Source organism: Eulemur rufifrons, chromosome 15 (assembly GCF_041146395.1).
Source record: "Eulemur rufifrons isolate Redbay chromosome 15, OSU_ERuf_1, whole genome shotgun sequence".
NCBI lineage: Eukaryota > Metazoa > Chordata > Mammalia > Primates > Lemuridae > Eulemur > Eulemur rufifrons.
The window spans coordinates 78,605,008-78,628,542 of record NC_090997.1 but is presented as its reverse complement, the minus strand read 5'-3'; the positions used below and the strand labels follow the sequence as shown (position 1 = coordinate 78,628,542).

The following is a 23,535-nucleotide window of genomic DNA, read 5'->3' as shown; positions in this document are numbered from 1 at the left end:
AATTATAGTAACCTCCAGAGGCCTATTTTGATATAAAACTTAGATTCTTGATGTACATCAACAAAGAAAAGTTAAAACCAAAGGGTATAGGGTTTAATTAGAAGCTTGCTATGATTATGCTAACATAGCATCTTCTATTCGAAGCATCTACCAAACTAAGACTACAGAAAATTGTAACAATGATTAAGGAGTAATTTCCACAAACTCTAAGGCTGATGACACCACATTGAGAATCATAAACAGTAGCTGGGTATGCATGATGGCTCATAAAACAAGCTTGTACCACCAGACTATCACAAGATGAAAAAGAGCCTTGGAAATAAACATATATTACTTAAAACAATTTAACCACAATAATCTAAGGACAACATCACTGGCAGTATTACTAAAGAAAAAGCAAAAGGTGTTCATGGGAGTGGTTATTTGGGGATAGGGAAAAATAGAGCAGGGAAATGAAAGCAGTTTAAATTTACATTTTTTTACATAGGGATTCAAAAGACAATTTTTATTCATGTCTTTGATTAGAAAAATAGAAAAAAAATCAAGACAAATGAATACAAGATACAGACCTTCAAAATCTAGGTAAAGATAAGGGCAAATCAATAAAACATAATCCATCAGAAAAAGGAAAGGAGGGCAGAAAAAAAGAAAGGAGGGGAAACATTGTAGTGAGAAAGCATAAAACAGAATGACAGAAATGGTGTCAAACATACGTACCAAATATACACAAATGATGTTAAACAGTCTTACTGTTCTTATTAAAAACATGTACATGTACTGTGTATAAGAGATACACAAAATGACCAGAAACATTAAAAATGTAAGAACATAAATATATATTAGGAAGCACAGAAAGAAGAAAAAATGTTGCAGTAGTATTAATTAGGGTCAAAGTGAATTCAAAGAAAATAGATTAAAACTCTCATTTTACATTAACAAAGATGCAATAAAACATGATTGAAGTTATTATATTTACCCTTCAATTAAGCACCAATTATAAATACAAGAATATATAGAAAACAACAGTATAGGAAATCAAAGAAAAATTGTTCAAATATCAATGGCTGAGAATGACATTAACCTACCCATCTTAAATATTTACAGATGATGGGAAAAAAATCATAGAAAATTTGAATAATCTAATAGTGTTGAATTATATATTATATGGTATATAACTATATTTACCACAGCCCAGCATTTACTAATACACAAAAATGTTCAATTTATCAAAGCAGAAATTATCTAAGTTTTATTTTCTTAACATAAATTACTACTTCTAGATTAATATCAAAAAAATTGGGATTAAGTTAATTATGAATATCAAGCATGAATATAGAATTTTATACAAAATTCAACCATTCTAAAAATTAAAAAATAAATATCTCTCCTTAATTATTCTTGAGTTAAAGTGAAAAACCAAGACTTTAATTGCAAATTAAATAGTTATCTAAGTAGAATGTAATGGCAGTGAGAAAGTTACTTAGCAACGTTTATTGGCTATGAAAAACTGTAGCCAAAATAAACTTACAGGCTTAAATAGTTCTGTTATTTTAAAGAATGAATTAATTAAAATTTAATTCTTGTAATTATAAAAAAATCAGCAAAACAAAATGAACACCACAGGAAAGAAGAGAGACTTGAAAAACAGAAAAGCAAAAAGATACCCTAAACAAAGCTAATCAAGGATATTAAAAGAGAACAATTTATCAAATAATTACTACAAAATGTTTTAATGCTAGTTAATTTTTACAGATTTTTTTCAGAACTTAGAACTTTTATGGGGCATATAAAAAAAGGAGAGCTATATAATTCAGTTTACGAAGTTAATAAAAACTTCACATATAAAAACTTCATATCCAAATGTAACAAAGATAATGTAAAAATAAACATAATAACTTCTAAGGCTTAAGTAGCACTTGTTTTGTACTACTCATTATACTTAACATTATACATTATATACAGGCTAATTCAGTTGACATTCAAAACATCAATATGAGATATAGACACTATTATTTCTCCCATTTTACAGATGAGGAAAATAAATCACAGAGTTATTAAGTTACTTGCCAAAGTAGCACGACTGGCTGGTGTCAAAGCCACAGCCAATTTAACTTATAAATCCAGAAAAAAATAATAAATAAAATAAACACCAAATTGAATCCTAAGTACGTTAAAAGGATCTTCTATTATGACCAAGTAGAATTTATTCTGGTAATATAAATATTGTTTGATATTAACATGTTCATTGAAAAATATATCACATCAATAGATCAAATGGAAAAGAAATGTGATAATTTCAATAAATGTTGCAAAAGCATTAAAAAATTTAACATTTACTTCTGATATTAAAATTTCTATTAACAGAAATTTAGATTAAATATAGAGGTTATCCATGTGATAAACAATCTCCATACTAACTTTTGTATCTGGGAATATTGTGGACTGGATATCAAAAGACCCCCTCCTGTTCAGAACACTTAAAGATGTAGAATAAAATTAAAGATAGATAGATAGAGAGACATATATAGACATAGAATAGTTGTGCTGGTATGAAATAAGAAAACCTTTAGAGGTGAGAAACTACAAAACTGACTTCCAGAGAGGTAAGTCAGACTTTAAGCCAGTGTCTCTTCTGGAGTTGACTGGCAAATTCTGATGAACTAGACTAGAGTTCATGGAGCATGGTTTCTTGGAACAACAACAAAAAATCCTAGGTCCTACACAAGCTAGGAGATCATAATCAGAGAACCTTATATAAATTCAAGGCTTCTGAAAGGGTAAACTAGGAAACACATACACATGCATGCACACACACATAAAACATGCAAACAATTATGAAACACGTAAGAAAAGAGGATCCAGTGAGTAAGAGTTAGCAGAAAATCAAATTCAGAATAAAACTCAGATAGATGAGAGAATGATACTCACAAATACAGAATATAAAATAAATATATTTAATAGGTTTAAAGAGATAAAAATAATATTAAATATAGATGAATAAAAAAGAGAGTATTGGAAAACAAAATAGAGCTAGAAATCTTCTATATAAAATAAGACAAGATAAATTCAAAATGGATTAAAAAATTAAACATCATAAAATAAAATCACAAATGAAAAAAATACATTTATCTAATCTTGGGATAGATGAGAGTTCTAGAATTATAAAGGCATATAAATAATCCAATAGAAAAATATTAAAATATATAATAATCTTAGCACAGTGTCATTATTATAGCTAAAGAATTTTATGTGAATTTTGATGGCTGAATATATAACAATTTTTAAGTTCTATATCTTAGAAATTATTATCAAAAACAGTTAAACACAAAGCAAATCTGGAAATTCTCTATAATGAATATGACATACTATTAATATTACTATTTTTAATACTTAAAAAACTTACACATCTACAGGGTAAAAAGCTACCTTATGCAAAAAGAAAATGAAGAAAACAAAAAGAAAATTCACAAAATAAATACATTTGTATTTCCTTAGTAATCAAGTTAATGCCAATAAGACACTGGAATATCATTTTCTACTATCTGGTTATGTAACCTGACTAAGAAGTCAAAATAAGACTCTTTCCCAAAGAGGTTACCAGACTATGCATGAAGATAAAAATGTATTACAGGTATGTATCCAATTTTGCAACTCAGGTCTATATTGAACAAAATGTATCTAATTATAATATTAAAATCTTTTTTTATTTCAGAATATTACTATTACCAAGGTACAAATGTTTTGGCTACATAGATTGCTTTTGTACAGCTTGAGTGAAGGTATGAGTGTGTCCATCACCCAGACAGTGCACACTGTATCCATTAGGTGTGATTTCACCCATCCTCTCCTCCCGCCTCCCACCTGCTTGATTTCCATTGAGTTTTACTTCTGTATGTGCTCATGAGTGTCAATCGGTTAGGTCCAATTTAATGAGTACATGTGCTGTTTGTTTTTCCATTCCTGAGAGACTTCACTTAGGAGAATAGTCTCCAGTTCCATCTTGATTATTAGATTTCAATTTTAAAGTTATCAGAGTTAACTATTGGTTTAGAACCAAATATTACTGTTAAAATTTTTGAAAAGATGAATATATGATTGACAGACACTGCCAAGTGGTGGGGAATGTAAGGATGGTCTTTTTCTTGTCTTGCATAGTAGGACCTCAAGAGAAAGTCTAAATGTATTAGATCATGAGCCAGGCACAGTGGCTCACACCTGTAATCCCAGCACTCTGGGAGGCTGAGGCAGGAGGATCGCTTGAGCCCAACAGTTCAAGAACAGTTTGGGCAATGTAGTGAGACCCCATTTCTACAAGAGATAAAAAAATAAAAATAAAAAGCATCATTAAATAGAGATTTAAACTTTCTATTTAACATGATAAAGATACCACAGAAGAAATATATAATAAAAATGTATGGAGACAAAGAGGGAGGTGGCATGAATGGAACATTTCTTCTTCTTTCAAGATGGAGTCAATTGACAATGGTGATAAATATACTGATAATAATATTATTTAGATATTAAATACAACTAATGAAAGAACAGAATAGGAGAAAAGGCTCAATATGTTTAAATTTGGAAATGAGGCTAGGGTAAATAGATCGAAGAGGACACTATTGTTATTTATTTTATTCCCTTTCTTACTGTTAAACATTTATTTTAGTATATATTGTTTGTATAATAATTGAAAAATATTTATATGGAATAGTCTTCATTAAAGCCCTGGTTACAATAAATAAAAATTTGCAACAATCATAATGTCTACATAAAGTTGAGTGGATAAATGTTAATCATTATGGCATGACCAAATAATGATGTATTATTTAGGTGCTGAAACCAGATTTCAGAGAATTTTTTTAATATATTTGGGGGAAACGCATCAGGGAAATTTAAAAGGAGCAACATCAAAAATTTGCATTATGAGAAAATATACAAAAATGTTAATAGTGGTATCTGCTGAATTACCACTGAATTATATATTTATTTTTCTACTTTTTCATTTTTTATAACTTTTACAGTGATAAATGATACACTTACCATTTAAAAAGGTGGGGGGAGGAGAGTTAAATGACATTACTGAAAATAATGTGATTTAGTTGTTACCAAAGAAAGAAAAGGGGGCTTAGATGAAAAATGACCTCAGTAATTCATCAGGGAAATATTAAAATGCATTAGTCTTTTAGTCTTTGAAGATTTAAGACTGTATATAATGCTCAAATTGATAATCTTACAGTTTTATAAAGAGAGCAGGTAAGCTAAATTGTGCCAAAGAAACATTGCATCTTCTGACTCTAAAGTCATTGGAGGAAAAAGCCTACATTGTTGCCATGATTTATTTTAGTCTTTCCAAAGAAGAAAATTCACTTTCAGAAATATAAAGAAACTGTTTCAGATACATTCTGTGAATTTCCTACTGGATCTTGGCAAACAACTGCTCTGGAAGTAACTCCCAAATGTTTTATATCAAGGCGTTAGGTTGGTATTTGATTCCTTTATGTTTGGAGTTCATCATGAATTTCATTATTCAAAGAAAGTATTTGGTTTAAATTTGTGTCAGGCTCTTTCCCTTCATTAACTCATGACTACTACTTTCTTTAGTCCTTTATGTGCACTTCTTGCTTTCTCTCTTACTTCCTCCATCTCAATGTGTGATCTCTTCTATTTGCTATTCCCACTTCAACACATAACCCCCTTAATGACTGCTGTCACTTTATGCTAGAATCCATAGAAGCTACAAAACAATTTAAAAATTAGTAAGACATGAAAAAATTACATACACCACAGATTTGTGATTCTCTCTCTCTCTCTCTGTTTCTCTCTCTCTCTCTGTTTGAGATATACACACATATATCTCAAACAAATGATTCAACTCTTCTTGCTATTAAAGCATTATAATTAAACATGAAAGTTAATTATTAAGAGGAATACAAAACTGCTTCTTGGAGGAAACACTAATAAACTGATATATGTAAGAATTGATTTATTACTTTAACGACACCAACTGCAAAATATTCTTCTGAAAATCATCATATTTGGCTTTATTTGTCCTTTCATGAGAGCAGTGACATTCTATTGCAGCTCTTACCTCGTCGAGCACGTTTCTCATCCTTGACACAGACTTCATGTATGGAACCAATGGGATTACAATGACATGGCTGGCATGGTCTTGGGTAATTTGGAGATACCTAACAAAAATATTCAAAATGCTTTTAGTTAAGTATAATAAAAACAGCAATATGTTTTAATTTACAAAATTTTCAGACAAATTAGTTTTAATAACAGAGTAATAATTATTTTGACAAAATTGTAATATAAGTAATTACGTTTAATATATATTTACAATTTCTAAAATCTATTTCTTCTAAATGGTTACACAAAAGTAAAAAGGATAGTACAATAAACTTATATATTTGCTACTTAGATTCAACAATTATCAAGATTTTCCCATAAAAGTTTTATCACACTTTATCCTTTCTAAATTTTTAAAGAAAATCGCAGATAAAGAAATACTTCAGGACATTGGTCTGTGCAAGGACTTCTTGAGTAATACCTCAAAGCACAAGAAACCAAAGCAAAATTGGATAAATGGGGTCACATAAGGCAAAAAAGCTTCTGCACAGCAAAGGAATCAATCAACACAGTCAATAGATAACCCAGAGAATGGGAGAAAATATTTGCAAACTATCTGTCAGATAAGAGATTAATAACTAGAATATATAAGGAACTCCAACAACTCAATAGGAAAAAATCAAATAATCTGATTAAAGAATGAGCAAAGGATCTGAATAGACATTTCTCAAAAGAAGACATACAAATGGCCAACAGGTCTATTAAAAAACACTCAACATCATTAGTTAGCAGAGAAACACAAATCAAAACTACAATGAAATATCATCTCACCCCAGGTAAAATGGCTTTTATCCAAAAGACAGGCAATAACAATTAAGGGTGAGGATGTGGAGAAAGGACAACACTTGTACTTTGGTTGTCCTTGGTGAGAATGTATTTAATAAATTAGTACATCCACTATGGATAACAGTATGGAGGTTCCTCAAACAACTGAAAATAGAACTACCATATGACACATCAATCCCATGGCTAGGTATGTATCCAAAGGAAGGGGAATTCAGTATATCAAAAAGATATCTGCACTCCCATGTTTATTGCAGCACTATTCACAATAGTCAAGATATGGAATCAGTCTAAGTGTCCATCAATGGATGAATGGATAATGAAATTGTGGTACATATACACAATTGAACACTATATAGCCACAAAAAAAAAAAAAAAATGGAATCCTGTCACTTGCAACAAGATGGATGGAACTTAAGAACATTATGTTGAGTCAAATAAGCCAACCACAGAAAGACAAATCTCTCATGTACTCACTCATATGTGGGAGCTAAATATTAAAAACAAAAATTGATCTCACAAAGACAGAGAATAGAATGATGGTTACCAGTGGCTGCTGGGAAGGGTAGTGGAAGTGGGGAGATAAAGTGGGGATGGTTAATGGGTGCAAAAATATAGTTAGATAATTAGATAGAATGAACATTTGATAGCACATCAAAGTGACTATAATCAACAATAAGTTAGGGTATACTGTAAAATAACTACAAGAGTAGAATTGTAATGTTCCTAATACAAAGAAATGTTAAATGCTTGAGATAATGACTACACCATTTACCCTGTTTGATTAATTCACACTGTATGCCTGTATAAAAACATCACATGTACCATATACATGTACCATATACAACAATTATGTACTCAAAATAATTAAAAATTAAAAATTAAAAAAATCCATGGAAAAATAAAGAAAATCCTATATAAAAAGCCATTAGTACTTACACATTTCAGGAAGCATCTCTGAAACCACAGTGTCATTACCATAGCCAAAAAAATAATATTTTATTGGTATGCTCTAATACATATTTCATAATAAAGTCTTCCTAGTTGCTTTGCTTTTTATTATAACATAGTTCAAAATTAGCAATGTAAAATGTTTTCCCCAAATTTATTTTTCAGAACCTTTTTTCATATTAATTATGGTATGACTAATTAAATAGAAAGGTATACTTAACAGTTAGAAAAAGATAATATTAAATATTTAAAATATTTAAAAATGTGTTTTTCTGGGAGACAGCATAACGTGGGAAGAAACAACATGGACTCTGTAATTAGGAAAATTTGAGCTCATATCCCAATGTAGCCACTTACTGGCTGTGCCTGGTAGAGTTTATTTACTTCCTTGTAATGTGAGGATAATGATAGCAACTAAAGTGATGTTATATAAGTTAAAATTAAAAAGAATAACATATAAAGCATCTCATATTCCTGGCATATAACTCGTAGCTTTTACTGTTAGAATATTTTAATTAAACAAATCTAGACTGTGCTAATACACTACATATACAATATTTATTTTCCAGATGAAATAGGAAAAGAACCTAAATTATTTGCCTAGAAAATGCTGTAGAATATATGTATGTATATCTGTGTGTATATATGCACACATACATATACACACTCATTTTTGTGTATATATATTAATATATAACATATGTGTATATATGTTTACCCCCTTATTAAATAGAACTTTCATGTGTATATATCTAGGCTTAATTTACAAAACTTGTTGACTAATATAAATAAGCCTGTTAAAATTAGAGTTATTTTTATATATGATTTTAAAAAATCAACTAAGTTCACAGATCATTTTCAAAATCATCATTTGTCTAAGACATATCCATTCATCCCCCACTACAAAGTAAGGACTGTTCACAGCATAAGTAAGGCATAGTCTCTGTCTTAAACAAGCTTATAGAAATAATAATAGACTTAAAAGATGTTGATTAAAGAGAATGTGCCAAGTGATAAAACAGACATACAGACAGAGCATTGTGGGGCAAAAGAGTAAGGGGTAATAACACAACACAATGAAGCAAAGCAATGTTTCACAGAAAAAGTAACATTTAAACTGGAGCTTGAAGTATGAGTAGTAATTTGAGAGCGAATTGGAAGAAGGACTTTCTACCCAGAGAAACCACCAGGACATGAAAAACAACAAAAACAAAAACTCTTTCTGGACTTATTGCAAAAAAATTTATTTTGGATAAAATTTTAACTCTTAGAAATATGATTTATGATCCCAATGATGATAAACAAAGCCTTCTATTAATAATTCATTATCCCCCCCCGTGGTAATTAGGGAAATCTGCCAAATTAGATTATTGTTCAGGAAATCTAATCTATGAGATTCCACAAACATATCTACTTTACATGATTTTTAATCTTATTAAAATAATTCAGATTATTAATCAATCCTCTAAGTAAACATTGTATTATATATTATACTTATATACATAATTTACATGCATGTATAAATTAACTATGTGTATTTGGTAAATAAATCTAAAATCAAATTTTAAGGTAATAATTTTAATAATATCACAGAACTCATATGCTATTTTGGTGAAGATGTTATACATTATTATTAATTTGGCAAATTGTTGGCAGTTTCTTATAAAGTCAAGCATATACCCATCCTATGAAACAAGCCTTCTACTCCTACACACTTACACAAGAAAAATATATGACTACAAAAAGACCAGTATAAAACCTAACTACAAAAAGATTGGTATAAAATAATTTGTAGGAGCTAACTCCAAACTAGAAACGGCCCAAATATCCATCAACAGGATAATGGATTAAAATTTTTGGTATGTTCATGTGGAGGAATACTACTCAACTATTTTTCTTTTTAAAAGAACTACTGATGTACAAACAACATGGAAACATGTTGAGTGAAAGAAGGAAGACAAAGACTAGTATATATTACAATTTAATTTGTATGAAGTTCACTAAGAGGCAGAACTAATTTATGCTCTAAAAATCAGAACAGAGTTTGCCTGGGGGTGGGGATGGATTGGAATGAGGCACAATGGAACTTTCTGGAGTGATGGAAATATATCAGTATATAGCTTCAAAGATGCATATCAGTTTCAACTATGAAATATCCCTAGTCACTGTTTAGAATTTGAAGTTCAACTTTTTAGCAGTTTTCAAAATTACTTTTCTGTATTATATCTCTTTGTATAAAAAATAAAAAATAATGCTTTATGAAAGAAAAGGAATACTTTACCCCTTTGGGTCTGAAGAAGCCATCAATGCATGTCTCACAGTTTATACCAGCAGTGTTTTGGGTACAATTAATGCATACACCCCCTCCAATGTACTTTCCACGTATATTTAAACTCAGATTTCTTCTGGCAACATTTTCATCATAATAGCATTCTCCAGCTTTTCCATGACAATTGCATGCTACATTAGAAAAAATAAAATAATGAATATTAATTCCAGGTTTCAGATATATTTAAAAATCATTTTTTGTTATACATAATAGATTTTTTATACTATATAGGAAATTACATTCATTTAGTATACACACACACAAAAAGGGATCTAGAAAGTATCTGAATTTATTGGCTGTATTCACAAATTCCCATATTTTAATGAAATTTGAAATAATTAAAATATATCAATTAAGCTGACTCATATGAAATTGCCAATATTTGATTGATTTTGATTTACAAAAGTATGGCCGGGCGCGGTGGCTCACGCCTGTAATCCTAGCACTCTGGGAGGCCGAGGTGGGTGGATCGCTCGTGGTCAGGAGTTCGAGACCAGCCTGAGCAAGAGTGAGACCCCGACTCTACTAAAAATAGAAAGAAATTATATGGACAACTAAAATATATATATACAAAAAATTAGCCGGGCATGGTGGCACATGTCTGTAGTCCCAGCCACTTGGGAGGCTGAGGCAGTAGGATCGCTTAAGCCCAGGAGTTTGAGGTTGCTGTGAGCTAGGCTGACGCCACGGCACTCACTCTAGCCCGGGCAACAGAGTGAGACTCTGTCTCAAAAAAAAAAAAAAAAAAAAAAAAAAAGTGGAATTTTATACAGTTCAACATGTATCTTCCTATTATGACAAATAATGAATTATTGAATGATGACACTGAATGATTAACAGCCAGGTAATCTGTAATTACTATATGGGAATCTCTGTGTTAGATCCTATGGGTAAAAAAGAACATGTAGGATACAATTCCTTTCTTTTACTATGAATAATAACTAAAACTTATTTAGTTGTTTATCTTACATGCAAAGCTCTGCTCTGTTCTAAGTGTTTCATATTTACTACCACTGATTTTAATCCTCAAAATGCCTTTATGAATTAGTATTATTAACCTTTTTGTCATATTAGAAACCTGAGACAGAGAAGTGAAATAACTGGCAAAAGGTAACCTAACTAGTATTGGAAACCAAACTCTGAAGTCAGTGCGGTGTAGAGTCTGCACTGCTAAAAACTGCCAGAATCCCTTCACCTTCTACCTGGCAAGTGAGATAAGACACAAGAAAGGTGTCAACTAATCAAGACAAACGGAGAGCTACTTTGCTTAGTGGCTAAGATCACGCTATTTTCATCACAGTCTTGGATTTGGGTGCCCTCTGCACTTAGTCATGTGAGGTTGGGAACTTCTTAATTTCACTAAGGCTCAGTTTCCATATAAAACATGAGGTGGTCAATAGTAACGACCAGACAGGGATATTTAAAAGCACCAAGTGAGATAATGCATGTAAAATCATTACCATTATGCCTTATAAATAAGTTCTCAATTGATTTTTCCTCCTCTTCATCCTCCTTGTCTTTTTCATATTCCATTAGAGGAATTCAAAGAAGTGAAAAATCACTTTCCCCAGAAAGGACTGGGTAAGGCTTTGAAAAATATGAAAAAATTATATTAGGTTTTATTAGGATGGGAACTAGGGGAAGATATCTAAGCAGTCTCATTCTTAACTCATGTTGATTTTTTTTACATGTCCTTACATTGATTTCCATATGTGAGTGTGTGTGTGTGTGTGTGTATAGGTACACATGTATGCATATAGTCCAATTTTTTTATTTATTCCACAAAGGGAGAGGGGCATTTATATACTGTTTCGAACTGTTTCATTTTACTAATAGTAAATCACAGAGCTCTTTCCATATTAGCATATGTATCCCCTAAGGCCATACAGGGTACTACTCAACTGGACATATTTGTTGAGTAGATAAATAAACACTTTGATAAGTTAAAAATAATATTTTCATTGTTTTAATTTATACTTCCTCAATTATGAATATGATCATCTTTTTATAGGGTTATAAATTATTTCTTTTCTGAGAAATATCCGTTTTGATCTTTGCTCATTTTTAAAAGGCTTACTGAATTTTTTTAATGATATGTAATATTTCTTAATACAGTAAGGATATTACCCTATTGTAATGTTTGTTGCAAATACCTTATACAATCTGCTGAATTTTGGTTTAGAATATAATATTTTTGCTATATTAATAGAGAGTTTCAAACTTTATTCTAGGAAACACAAAGTAAAAAATATAAATCACTAGGCATTATAAGCAGTTTTATGTATCCAAGACAATACACAAGAGTTCTTTTCTTTGTTTGTTTTTTAAGAGATGGGTCTGAGTCTTGCCAAGTTGCCCAGGCTGGTCTCAAACTTCTGGACTCAAGGTATCCTCCTGCCTCACCCTCCTGGGTAGCTGGGATTATAGATATGCACCACCACACAGATACGAATTCTTAAGAACTCTTTAGTAAAAACATATTGCAAGAAACAGTCAAACTTTCTGCTGCCAACAGAATAGAGAAATATAGAATAATACAAATTTATTCTCACACTATTTAGAATTAGTGTTACCACAAGTATTTAGAACTATGAGCTGATGTAAGTAAAACACTGATGCCTCAGCAACAGTCCTCACACTGCATGCAGCCAGGACCCTCTGCCGATGGCCCTGCTTGCTGTCTATACACTGCCTCCAGCCCAGCTCTGACTACAGCCTCAGAGGACATGGATAGTACCTGCTCACAAAGAGCCATTTATTTTGCTCTGTCATCAGCAACTTACTATTTCACAGAATGTCCAAGGCATATGATATAAAACTATTCCTCACATATCTTTAGAGATATGTCTTCCCTTAAGTAAGCTAGATTGATGAAAATCCAAATTAAACTCTGAATTAGAAGGCAATTATTCATTTTATGGAGGGATTTGTCATGTCACAGAAGGATTTTTATTAAGGTGATTGGAATAAAATTCAACTTGGAAAAGAAAATTTTTATATAGGCTTATGGGAATGCATATATTGACAAAAGTGTGATGTTTAAGGTTTTATGGTTGAGGCCCTCATCATTAATTTCTAGGTTTTTAAAATGTTTATTATTCAGTTTGGGAAAATATACATTTTCCTCTACAAACAAAGCAAAAAATTGTTTCATAATCCCACTATTTAAAAAATATATATGGTAGCAAGTGGCAATCTTTTGCTTTGCTTCATCTACCTCTGTTACTAACAAGTTGGTCTGTTCTTTTTGTGTTGTGTTTACACACAAATACACAAGTGTTAAAGGATTTCACAGATCTACTTCACATAATTATAACTGTATGATAGGATGTCAGTGGAAACAGGAAGAATCCCTACCTTCAATAGCAGTTCTGCTCCCACTTGTGATTGCTGATATTCCACAAACGTAAGAGAAATTTAATTAAAATTTAAAGAAGTTTGAGAGTAAATATCCCTGGGTGGCATTTCGTTGAAAGTCACTCTTAGGAAAGAATGTCTGCTTTTTGTGGAGAAGCTTTGAAAACTGAGGGATTAGACAGAACAAGGCTAGAAGTAGTTGAACAAAAACAAAGGCTGGGCCTCCAGTGGTCCCCTACAATGGTGGGTGCCTGTCCAATGGTGGACCATACCTCCAAATATGTCTCAGTGATGATGGGATATTTCTAATCCATAATATCTTTACAAGCAGGCAGACACAAATCAAAAAGCAAATGAGGTGAGTGCAGAAAATGAAGGAACTCAAGACATTGATAGCATATGCAGAATCTAAAACTGAAAAGAAAATACAGCTGTCCCTTGATATCTGTGGGGGATGGGTTCCAGGACCTCCCTTGGATACCAAAATCTACAGATGCTCAAGTACCTGATATAAAATGGTGTAGTATCTGCATGCAATTTGTGCATATCCTCCCATATTCTTTGATCTCTAGGTTACTTATAATACTAAAACAATATAAATGCTTTGTAAATAGTTGTTATATTGTTTGGGAAATAATGATAAGAAAAAAAGTCTCTATAAGTTCAGTACAGATTCAATTTTTTTTTGAATATTTTTGATCCACAGTTGGTTTTATCCATGGATGCAGAACCCATGGATATGGAAGGCCGATTTTATATTTTATGATTGGGGAATATTTTATGATTAATGTGTGTTGTGATTCAATAGTTTTAAAGATCTGTCATGTGTAAGGTGTAATATATGATAAATATGAGTTTAATTAGTTATTCAATGAGTGTATAGAGTTGGTATTAGTTTAAAATGTCTACCAAGTCTGTCTGAAGTCAAATATACTTAATGAACTGAAAAAAAAATGTGGTTAGGGCTGATTCACGAAAATATTAATATTTGAATTCAGTTGAACTGGGCTTCAGACTAGTTTGGGTTTACATTCAGCACAAGTCTATTTTTAAGTCTTTTCTTGGCCTGAGAAAATCTCCAGAAACATGTTTCTCCAGTACCCCTGTCACCATATTGGGCTATATTAGTCTACAAAATCATCTGCCACACTTCTTAGGTATCTCCCTTCAGTAAAAACTAGACATATGGGTTGTCTTCAAAGTGATAGTGCAAATGAGTATTTGTTGACACATTTGCATAGCCTATCCCTTTACTATTTTTTGTTACTGGCTTTTTTCTTGGTCACTGTCCAATAATTGCTATAGCTTAGTTCATACTAGTGATTATCCCTGATGCCACTTTTATATTACCAGCTCTATACTGTTGTCATTAATGATAATCCATATATTTAAAATATTCATGCCCATTATTAGGATAAGTATTTATTCTCCACAAATTTGATCTCTTGACTTCTCTGTCACCTTTTACTCTTGTATCCTTCCCAGCTCCTGCCCCCCAAAACCACCCTTTATAATTATAACTAATGAAGCATATAGGCTTTTTTTTTCCAGGTAATAAACTGGCTCTAACATGTGGGGTATAATCTCTCACCTCTGATTGCCCTCCTTCTCTTAGATGATGGGTATTTCAAGCCTATTTATTCACAGAGGGGGGTAAATTGTAGGGCTTCTTCTTCTAGAAGCTAGAGCTAATACATGTTTCAGAATCATTTCATAAATATATGTGTTTAGAAGGCTAGTGTCAAAATAATCTAGGTTTTGCCTTGTTTATTTACATTTCTATTAGTCTATATATACATTATGCTATAAACTTCAGGTTCACCCTAATGATAAGTATATACTATGCTTATATCTATTTCTCATAATCCTCACACAATGGTAAATTCATAGATATTTGGTAAATATTTGCCATATTAAAAAAAAACCTGAAAAGCTGAGTAACTAAGCAGGGTAAAGAATTTACCAGCTCTTGCCTTGGATAAAATATATAAGTTGGAAATATGAATTTACCTAAAATCACCACATGTTGATATTACCTGTGCCCCAGGAAAGGAAGAATAACACATTCTGCTGGCTTCTCAAGAACATACCTTCACACTCGGTTTTAGTCAGAAAAGTCCCGGCTCTCCAAGGTTTCTGATGGAAGCCTGGGCAGCACTGATCACAGCTGTCGCCACATGTGTTATGCTCACACTCACAGTGAGATTTCTAGTCAAAAGGAGCGGGGAGCACATAGTTAGCATTAGTTAGAACCCTAAGGGAGGGGCTCTCTCTGAAAGATAGTATGAAGAAAAAACTATTAGACTATGTACCAAAATGTATAACTACTTCAGCCAGGGAAGGAAACTGTGCTAGCCTTGGGGTGGGTATATCTGATCACCATCAGCTTAGGGAGGTCCAGGCTGGTTTTGGAATCACTGGGTTTAGGCTTAGGATCTCCATGTTTTTTGGGGTCGGATGTGCCTGTTTTAAGGCTTCCCTTAAAGGGCTGTTAACATTTTGGGATGTGGCAAAGGATTTGATCCCTAAGTATCTAGGGCCATAGGTAGAACAGAAACCTAATGTTCCCAGGACTAAATCTCCTGTCTGTGTGTGCTCTGAGTATAGTCTCCATTTACCACATGGAACTGGGCCGCCAGCAGTGCTTTGTGGGCTCTCAAAGCTTAGGAAACACTGCCCATCAGTGCAATTGATACAGAATACTTGCACCACGCAGAGAACAGCACTCTAACTTTGCCATAAAAATATGTCAGGGTACTTGAATCTTCCTAGGAGATAACATTATTGTCCATTAATCAGAAAACTAGCTTTGAATGTAATGTCATTTGTATCACAATTTTAGTTGAGGAAAAAAAAAATCCATAGCCCTACTTATATTCACTGATCTCACTATTCAATGTATTTTTTCCATAGACTGTAAAGTAGATGATTTTGAATTTCACCAGTTTGTTTATGACAGGAAAAACAGATGCTCATTCATCATCTCCTTTAGGTTATGTTCACTTAATTCACTGTCATTAATGAAAAATTCTACCCCAAAGCATTCCAGCATTTTCTGGCTTGGCACTGTCAATGTCCTCTTAAGAATTCTCTCTTCCACCCCACTCCTTATTGCCCCTGCCCCACCTTAGCCTTTTGGTCCATGGCTGTTTACGTATTTACTTCCATGTACATTTTTCATTTGTTTGCATTAATTTTTTGATTAAAAACTTTAAAAGAAATGGTCAGGTTGATTGATGGTAGGCATTCTCTAAAGCTAAATCATGCAGCAGGCTGTCATAGCTAGAGAGGTTTCAAAATAGATAGACCAGTTTAGAACCTTTTTGGAGAAAAAAAAAAAACTAATGTGTTTTCTGATACCATGATGGCTGATTTCAAAGTCTATCATCCTAACTGCCAGATCTTATTTCACCCTGGCACGGCTTTCTGTTACACCATCTAAGTGGGGACCTGACACCCATTCACAGGGTTGCATGTCAGCAAAGACTCTCATGAAACTTTTTACAGTTCAGGGCTTCATTTTGCCTGAGCATCCTATAAATATACATACATTTGTTGCTGGATCGAGGGGACAAGCCCTGGCATGACCATAGCAGATGCACATCCCTCCGACTGAAATATCCTTGACCGAGTAGTAATACTGCAAAAAGCAATCCAGAGAGAAATCCTGTTAAGATGACTGCAAGGTGAAAGTAACAAAAGGGAACACTCATTTAAAAACTTTATTTTCCATTTTTATCCTTAGTGGGAAGCATGTTTGTGTTTATTGAGGACAAGTGAGAGCTCACAAAATGAATGAAGTAATTCCTAGCTTTGTAATCAGAGCCCAAACCAGGAATGCCTTTAATTTATGTCAGGTGAGCATTTTACAGATTTCTTTCTCACAGACAGTACAAAGTCCATGCTGGAGTACTTGTTGAAAGTGGTTTTTATCTGGGACTAAGCACAACAATTCTTCACAAAACTTATACATGGTTTCTTACAAGAATACCTTTTTTTCTATTGTGATTATAGGAACCTCAGTACTCACAAATCTCATGTAGACTGTTTCACTTTATGGATTTGGAAAGAACCAACAAAATTTAGAAACAAATTGTGCTCATAATAATATACTCCTTAACCACAGAAGAAAAAAATTAAAAGTAACTAACTGTAATTTTGTTGTACAGAACACTTGCTTTTTTTATATTATTATGTTAAAAAGTCCACATAATTACCTACTCATATGAAGTCAATATAGGGCTATGTTACTTATTATTGTAATCTACTCAGCTATTTTTTAAAGATTATTTATAATTACAAAGCCAGAGTATTTTTAAAATTTTAATTAATGTGTATATACTATTTTATAATTGTCAGAGCACCTTACATTATCACATCCAAATAACCATCACAGTGGTAGATAGTTCTAATATTCCAATTATACACATGAAAGAAAAAACAGATTTAGCAAGAATAAGTAGGCAGACACAAACCTGAGTTCCCTGACTACAAATCCACTTTTTTCAATTCACTTATTTTTTCTCCTTTCTTTCTTTTGTTTTTGTTATGTACATACAGTGTCTTTTAAATTTTTTTGTTATATATCCTTATTTGATATACCTAGACCTTGAACTAATGGAACTTGCTAGGAAGTTGGGTAATGTAAAAATCTTTGTTTTTTCACTTAATAATAACATAGATACAAATGGAGATATTGCCTCAGAAAGCTGATACAGTAGTATTTGTATGTGCTTTTAAAATTGGCGTATCTATTTTAAACATAAATGTATAATGCTTTGCTTTTGAGTCATGAAGAGCTGAAATTCAATATCCTATTTTTATATATTTAAATTTACATGTAGTGTTTATTGAACTTGAGTACTTTCAAAATAACATATTTATATGTTGACTTCTGCACCGTTTTAGAGGCTCATGTATAATAAAGTTATAAATAATAGATGTACACACCAGCCCCCACTCTGCCTCCTGCAAAAGATGATAAAAGGAACACTAATTTATTTTCATTGATTTTTTTCCTCTCTGATAGATATACTGTCAGGAAAGATTAAATTTCACTTCAATATTATTCAGTCTTCCTTGGTGTATATTTTTAAGTTATGGCAAAATTAAAATTAAAAGTGTTTTTTTAAACAAGTGAAGAATCTAAGCATTCCTATAAAATAATGATTAGTTCTGCATGAGACAATTTGCAGTATGTTGAAATATAAGTCAAGGTAGCATTATTTCAGGTTTGGAAAATACAGGGCACTAAAACATCTGACATATGTTGTATGGGAATAACTAAAACTTTAAATGCTATTTTATGATGATGGAGAGGTGAGATGTGGGGAAGTTAGGTAAGAGGAGAGAAAATGTATGAGGACTATTCAGGAACTGTGAATATTCAGCCTACTAGTTTAGCAACTTGGCAGTTGGTAGCAGTAGTCTGACCTTAGTAGGATCATTCTAGAAAAAAATGCTTTGACCCACAATATTAGTTTCTCCCTATAGTCCTCTTTCTTACCTATACATTTAGTCATACGGTAGATACTCTGCTAGCACAGATTTGCTTTATGGATTTATGGCTGATTTGACTTCCTTGGTAATAATGTTTTGGTTGCGTAGCAGCATGTTTGGGAGGTGCCAGAAACCAGTAAACGTGGTAGCAAGTAAGTAGGAAGCACAGTTATCACTCATAGAAAGCTGGGTTGATCACGTATATATCATAATCCCACAAATTCCAATTTAACACTGAAAGAGAGCACTTGTTAGCTTCCGTGTTCAAAGATCTGTTGAAAAGATGCTTTAACCTTTTTTCCCTTGATATTTAATTTGGAAAAAAAATAAAACAGTATGTAGAATCAGTTTTCCCCTATAGCAATGCTTTTTTTACACTGTGGTTTATGATTCATTAATGAAGCATAAAACCAAATTATTTGATTAGACAAAATGGTCCACAGACCAGCAACACAGACATCACCTGGAAATTTTCTGGAATTGCAGAATCACAGCCTTGCCCTAGATCTGCTGATTCAGAATCTGTATTTGCACAAGATCACCAGCTGATACTACCACATATTGCTCTGTGTGTGTGTGTGTGTGTGTGTGTGTGTACTGGGCCATGATATAAAATGTATTTCTCCATGTGGGTTGCAACCAAAAATGTTTCAAAGCCCCTGAACTTCCTGTAGTAGCTCCTCAAAGCTAATTATGATAGTCATGAAGATTATCTAAAGTGACAAAAACTAATATGGTCCTCAAAAATAAGATTATGAACTGGACATAATGATCATCATTTTATAAAAAAAGAAATTAAAATTTAAGAATTTTAAAAAGTTTGATAAGTGTTACACACCCAATGAGTGTCAGAGCTTGGATTTGAACAAAGGAAAATCTATCAAACTTTAAATAATAATTATTATTAATAAAAATAATTAAAAAGTTTAAAATTAAATAGTAATAATGAGAATAGCCACTCCTACAAATCACTGAAAGACTTCTTTTTAAATTCTTTAACAGACAATTACAAAGATAGGTGCGATATCAGTCACAGGCTCCAATATTTCATCATAACTTACTCGTCTTGTGACAATTGGGTCAATTTCTCTTGGATCTTTGTGAGCAAACATCATCAAGTCAGCATTCAAGGTGCGGATCCTCTGAAATCTCAGGCGAATATAGCGAGCAGAGGTAAATTCCAAAAGTTCAGGAGAAGGATCATCAGCACTTGGTCTTCCATTGATTAAAGAGATGTGAATCTACACAATGTGGGAAATAATATAACAATTAAGTGTACCAAGAATTAAATATTTGATTTTGTTTCTTTTTTCTTGGAAAAATAAAGGTGAGTTCCCGTTCTCTCAGGTAGATTCAGGCTCATGTTTACTCACTGGAATCTAGTGAAATAAGTCAGGTATGTTATGGTACTTTTAATATGTCTACATGTAATACATTTGCTCGTACCTTAGGCGTTCTCTATATACTACAAATACCTGTATTCCTCTGTTCCAAGGCATTGCATCAACTTGACCTTCCTAGGATTTCCGTAAATTCTTTTTTTATCATTATTTTTTAATTTTTTTTATTTCAGCATATCACAAGGGTACAAATGTTTAGGTTACGTATATTGCCTTTGCCCCACCCAAGTCAGAGCTTCAAGCACGTCCATCCCCCAGATGGTACACACCATACCCATTAGGTGTGAATATATCCATCCCCTCCTCCCTGCTCCCACCTGCCTGACACCCGATGAATGTTATTACTATATGTGTACTTAAGTGTTGATGAGTTAATACCAATTTGATGGTGAGTACATGTGGTGCTTGTTTTTCCATTCTTGGGATACTTTACTTAGTAGAATGGGTTCCAGCTCTATCCAGAATAATACAAGAGGAGCTAGATCACTATTGTTTATTATGGCTTAGTAGAACTCTATGGTATACATATACCACATTATATGAATCCACTGATGTATTGATGAGCACTTGGGTTGTTTCCACATCTTTGCAATTTGAATTGTGCTGCTATAAACATTCTAGTGCATATGTCTTTTTTATAGAATGTCTTTTGTTCTTTTGGGTAGATGCCCAGTAATGGAATTGCTGGACCAAATGGTAGTTCTACTTGTAGCTCTTAGAGGTATCTCCATATTGCTTTCCACAGAGGTTGTACTAGTTTGCAGTCCCACCAGCAGTGTGTGAGTGTTCCTATCTCTCTGCATCCATGCCAGCATTTATTGTTTTGGGACTTTTTGATAAATGCCATTCTCACTGGAGAAAAGTGTTATCTCATTGTGGTTTTGATTTGCATTTCTCTGATGATTAGAGATGTTGAGCATTTTTTCATATGTTTTTTGGCCATTAGTCCGTCTTCTTTTGAAAAGTTTCTGTTCATGTCCTTTGCCCTCTTTTTGTTAGGGTTGTTTGATTTTTTCTTGCTGATTTTCCTGAGTTCTATATAGATTCTGGTTATCAGTCCTTTATCAGATATGTATATAGCTATCTAATCTTTGACAAAGCAGACAAAAAATATACACTGGGGAAAAGAATCCTTATTCAATAAATGGTGCTAGGAAAATTGGACAGCCACATGTAGAAGACTGAAACAGGATCTGCACCTTTCACCTCTCACATAAATTATTAAATTAATCATTCCTTTTCTGAAAAGTATTGTGACCTGAATTATTTAAGAATCTGTTATACAGCAGGAAATCAGAAAACTTGGTTTAAAAAAAGTTATAAAATATCATATAAAATCAGTAATCTATCAGAAACTTAAAATAATTCTGTATGTGAAAGCATCAAATTATATAGCCTTAAAATATAGAGAGCAGAATCAACAGATTACAACGAAATTAGACAAATGTATAATCACAGTGAGAGATTTCAATAGGTTGTATTTTGTTGTTTTTTGGTTTCTTTTTTAGTTATTGATAGACCAAGAAGTCAAAATTTTACCAAGAATATAACATACTCCAGGAAAAATACATTAACCCTAGATAGAATGGTGAAATTTTTAGAAAAATAATTTAGCACAATTGACACCAGAATAATTGAATCAAACCATTTTCTATGCAAAAAAAAAAAAAAAGGAAAAATTGCCAAGGAACTGCCCTCCAAATGTGCATAAGGCTGACATGCTTTCTCAGGAACTTCTCAAGAGCAGAGAATTCTAATGAAGGACAAACTGATAAACAGAATTCCTATCACAGATAAAGGAAATATGTCCCTAATACCTAAGGAACGCCTGTAAATCAACAAAGAAAAGGACAACACCATAACACAAAAGTGAACAAATAAATGAGGTAACTATTGAAAGACAAAAATGAACATGGCTATTAAACTTCTGATGAAATGCTGAATCTCACTCAAAATAGGAGAAATGTTAATTAAAAACACACTGATAAACTTCCCATTTTTTCAGATTGGCAAAACCTCCAAATATCACTAATATTCTCTAATGACAAGACTAAGGGGTATAGGCATATCTCCTACATTCATGGGTATAAGTGTAAAATGGCACAAACCCCTAAGAAAGTCAATGTAGCAATAACTATTAATATTAAAATTAGGAATGCACAGGATTTTGACCTAGCAATTCCACTTCTGAGAATTATACTATAGACAGAAAATAATATAGATATTACTAATATATTACATAAGGACTGAATATATCCAATAGACTTGTCCCCTCTAAATTCATATGTTGAAACCCTAATCCCAATGTGATGATATTTGGAGGTGAGTCCTTTGGAGGTAATTAGGTCATGAGGATGCAACCCTCAAGAAGGGGATTAGTGCTCAAATAAGCAGAGGCCAGAGAGCTACCTAGCTGTCTTTCCACTGTATGAGGATACAATGAGAAGTCAGCAGTCTGCAAGCCAGGAAGCGAGTCCTCACCAGAGCCCATCCATGCTGCCACCCTGATCTCAGGCTTTTAGCCTCTAAAACAGTGAGAAATAAATTTCTGTTATTTATAAGCCACCCAGTCTATGGAATTTTGCTGTGGCAGCCTGAAATGACAAAGACAACATTATTCTTTCAGCATTTCTTTGGTCATAGCAAAAGACTAGAAAACAACCTAATGTCCATCAGTGTGGGACTAGTTAAATAAATTATACATCTATATAATGAATTACATGTAACCATAAAAAAGAATGAGGAAATCTCTCAATATCCGGATTGGAAAAAGTACATACTTTCACTTTTCTTGCACTATGTAAATGGTATATTACCTGCACAATAAATTGAATCAAATCAAAATTGTTTAAGAAATTAAAATTGAGTGGTAGGTTTTGAACTGAAAATACACATACACACACACACACACACACACACACACACAGGGCTAAAGAGACAGGAATACAAGAAGAGAGTCCTGTGCTGGGGTGGAAGATGTTCAGGGACAGGGCAGTTAGTGCTTACACTGGGGAGATACGAGTCGAGGTCACCCACCAAAATTTTCATACACTTTTGCTAGATGATATTTCATGTGTGTTAATTACA

General features: G+C 32.6%; 1 protein-coding gene across 2 annotated transcripts in view; it reads right to left on the bottom strand.

The window, feature by feature from the left end:
- Nucleotides 1–23,535, bottom strand: part of LAMA2 (laminin subunit alpha 2) — a 568,286-nt gene that overhangs the window by 323,473 nt on the left and 221,278 nt on the right. For both annotated transcript variants that reach the window (XM_069489233.1, XM_069489235.1), the window contains exons 5-9: nucleotides 20,110–20,289; nucleotides 17,100–17,189; nucleotides 15,640–15,757; nucleotides 10,145–10,323; nucleotides 6,086–6,185 (exon numbers count right to left, since the gene is read on the bottom strand). In XM_069489233.1, coding sequence (XP_069345334.1) covers nucleotides 6,086–6,185; nucleotides 10,145–10,323; nucleotides 15,640–15,757; nucleotides 17,100–17,189; nucleotides 20,110–20,289 — 667 coding nt within the window. The remainder of the gene's footprint in view (nucleotides 1–6,085; nucleotides 6,186–10,144; nucleotides 10,324–15,639; nucleotides 15,758–17,099; nucleotides 17,190–20,109; nucleotides 20,290–23,535) is intronic.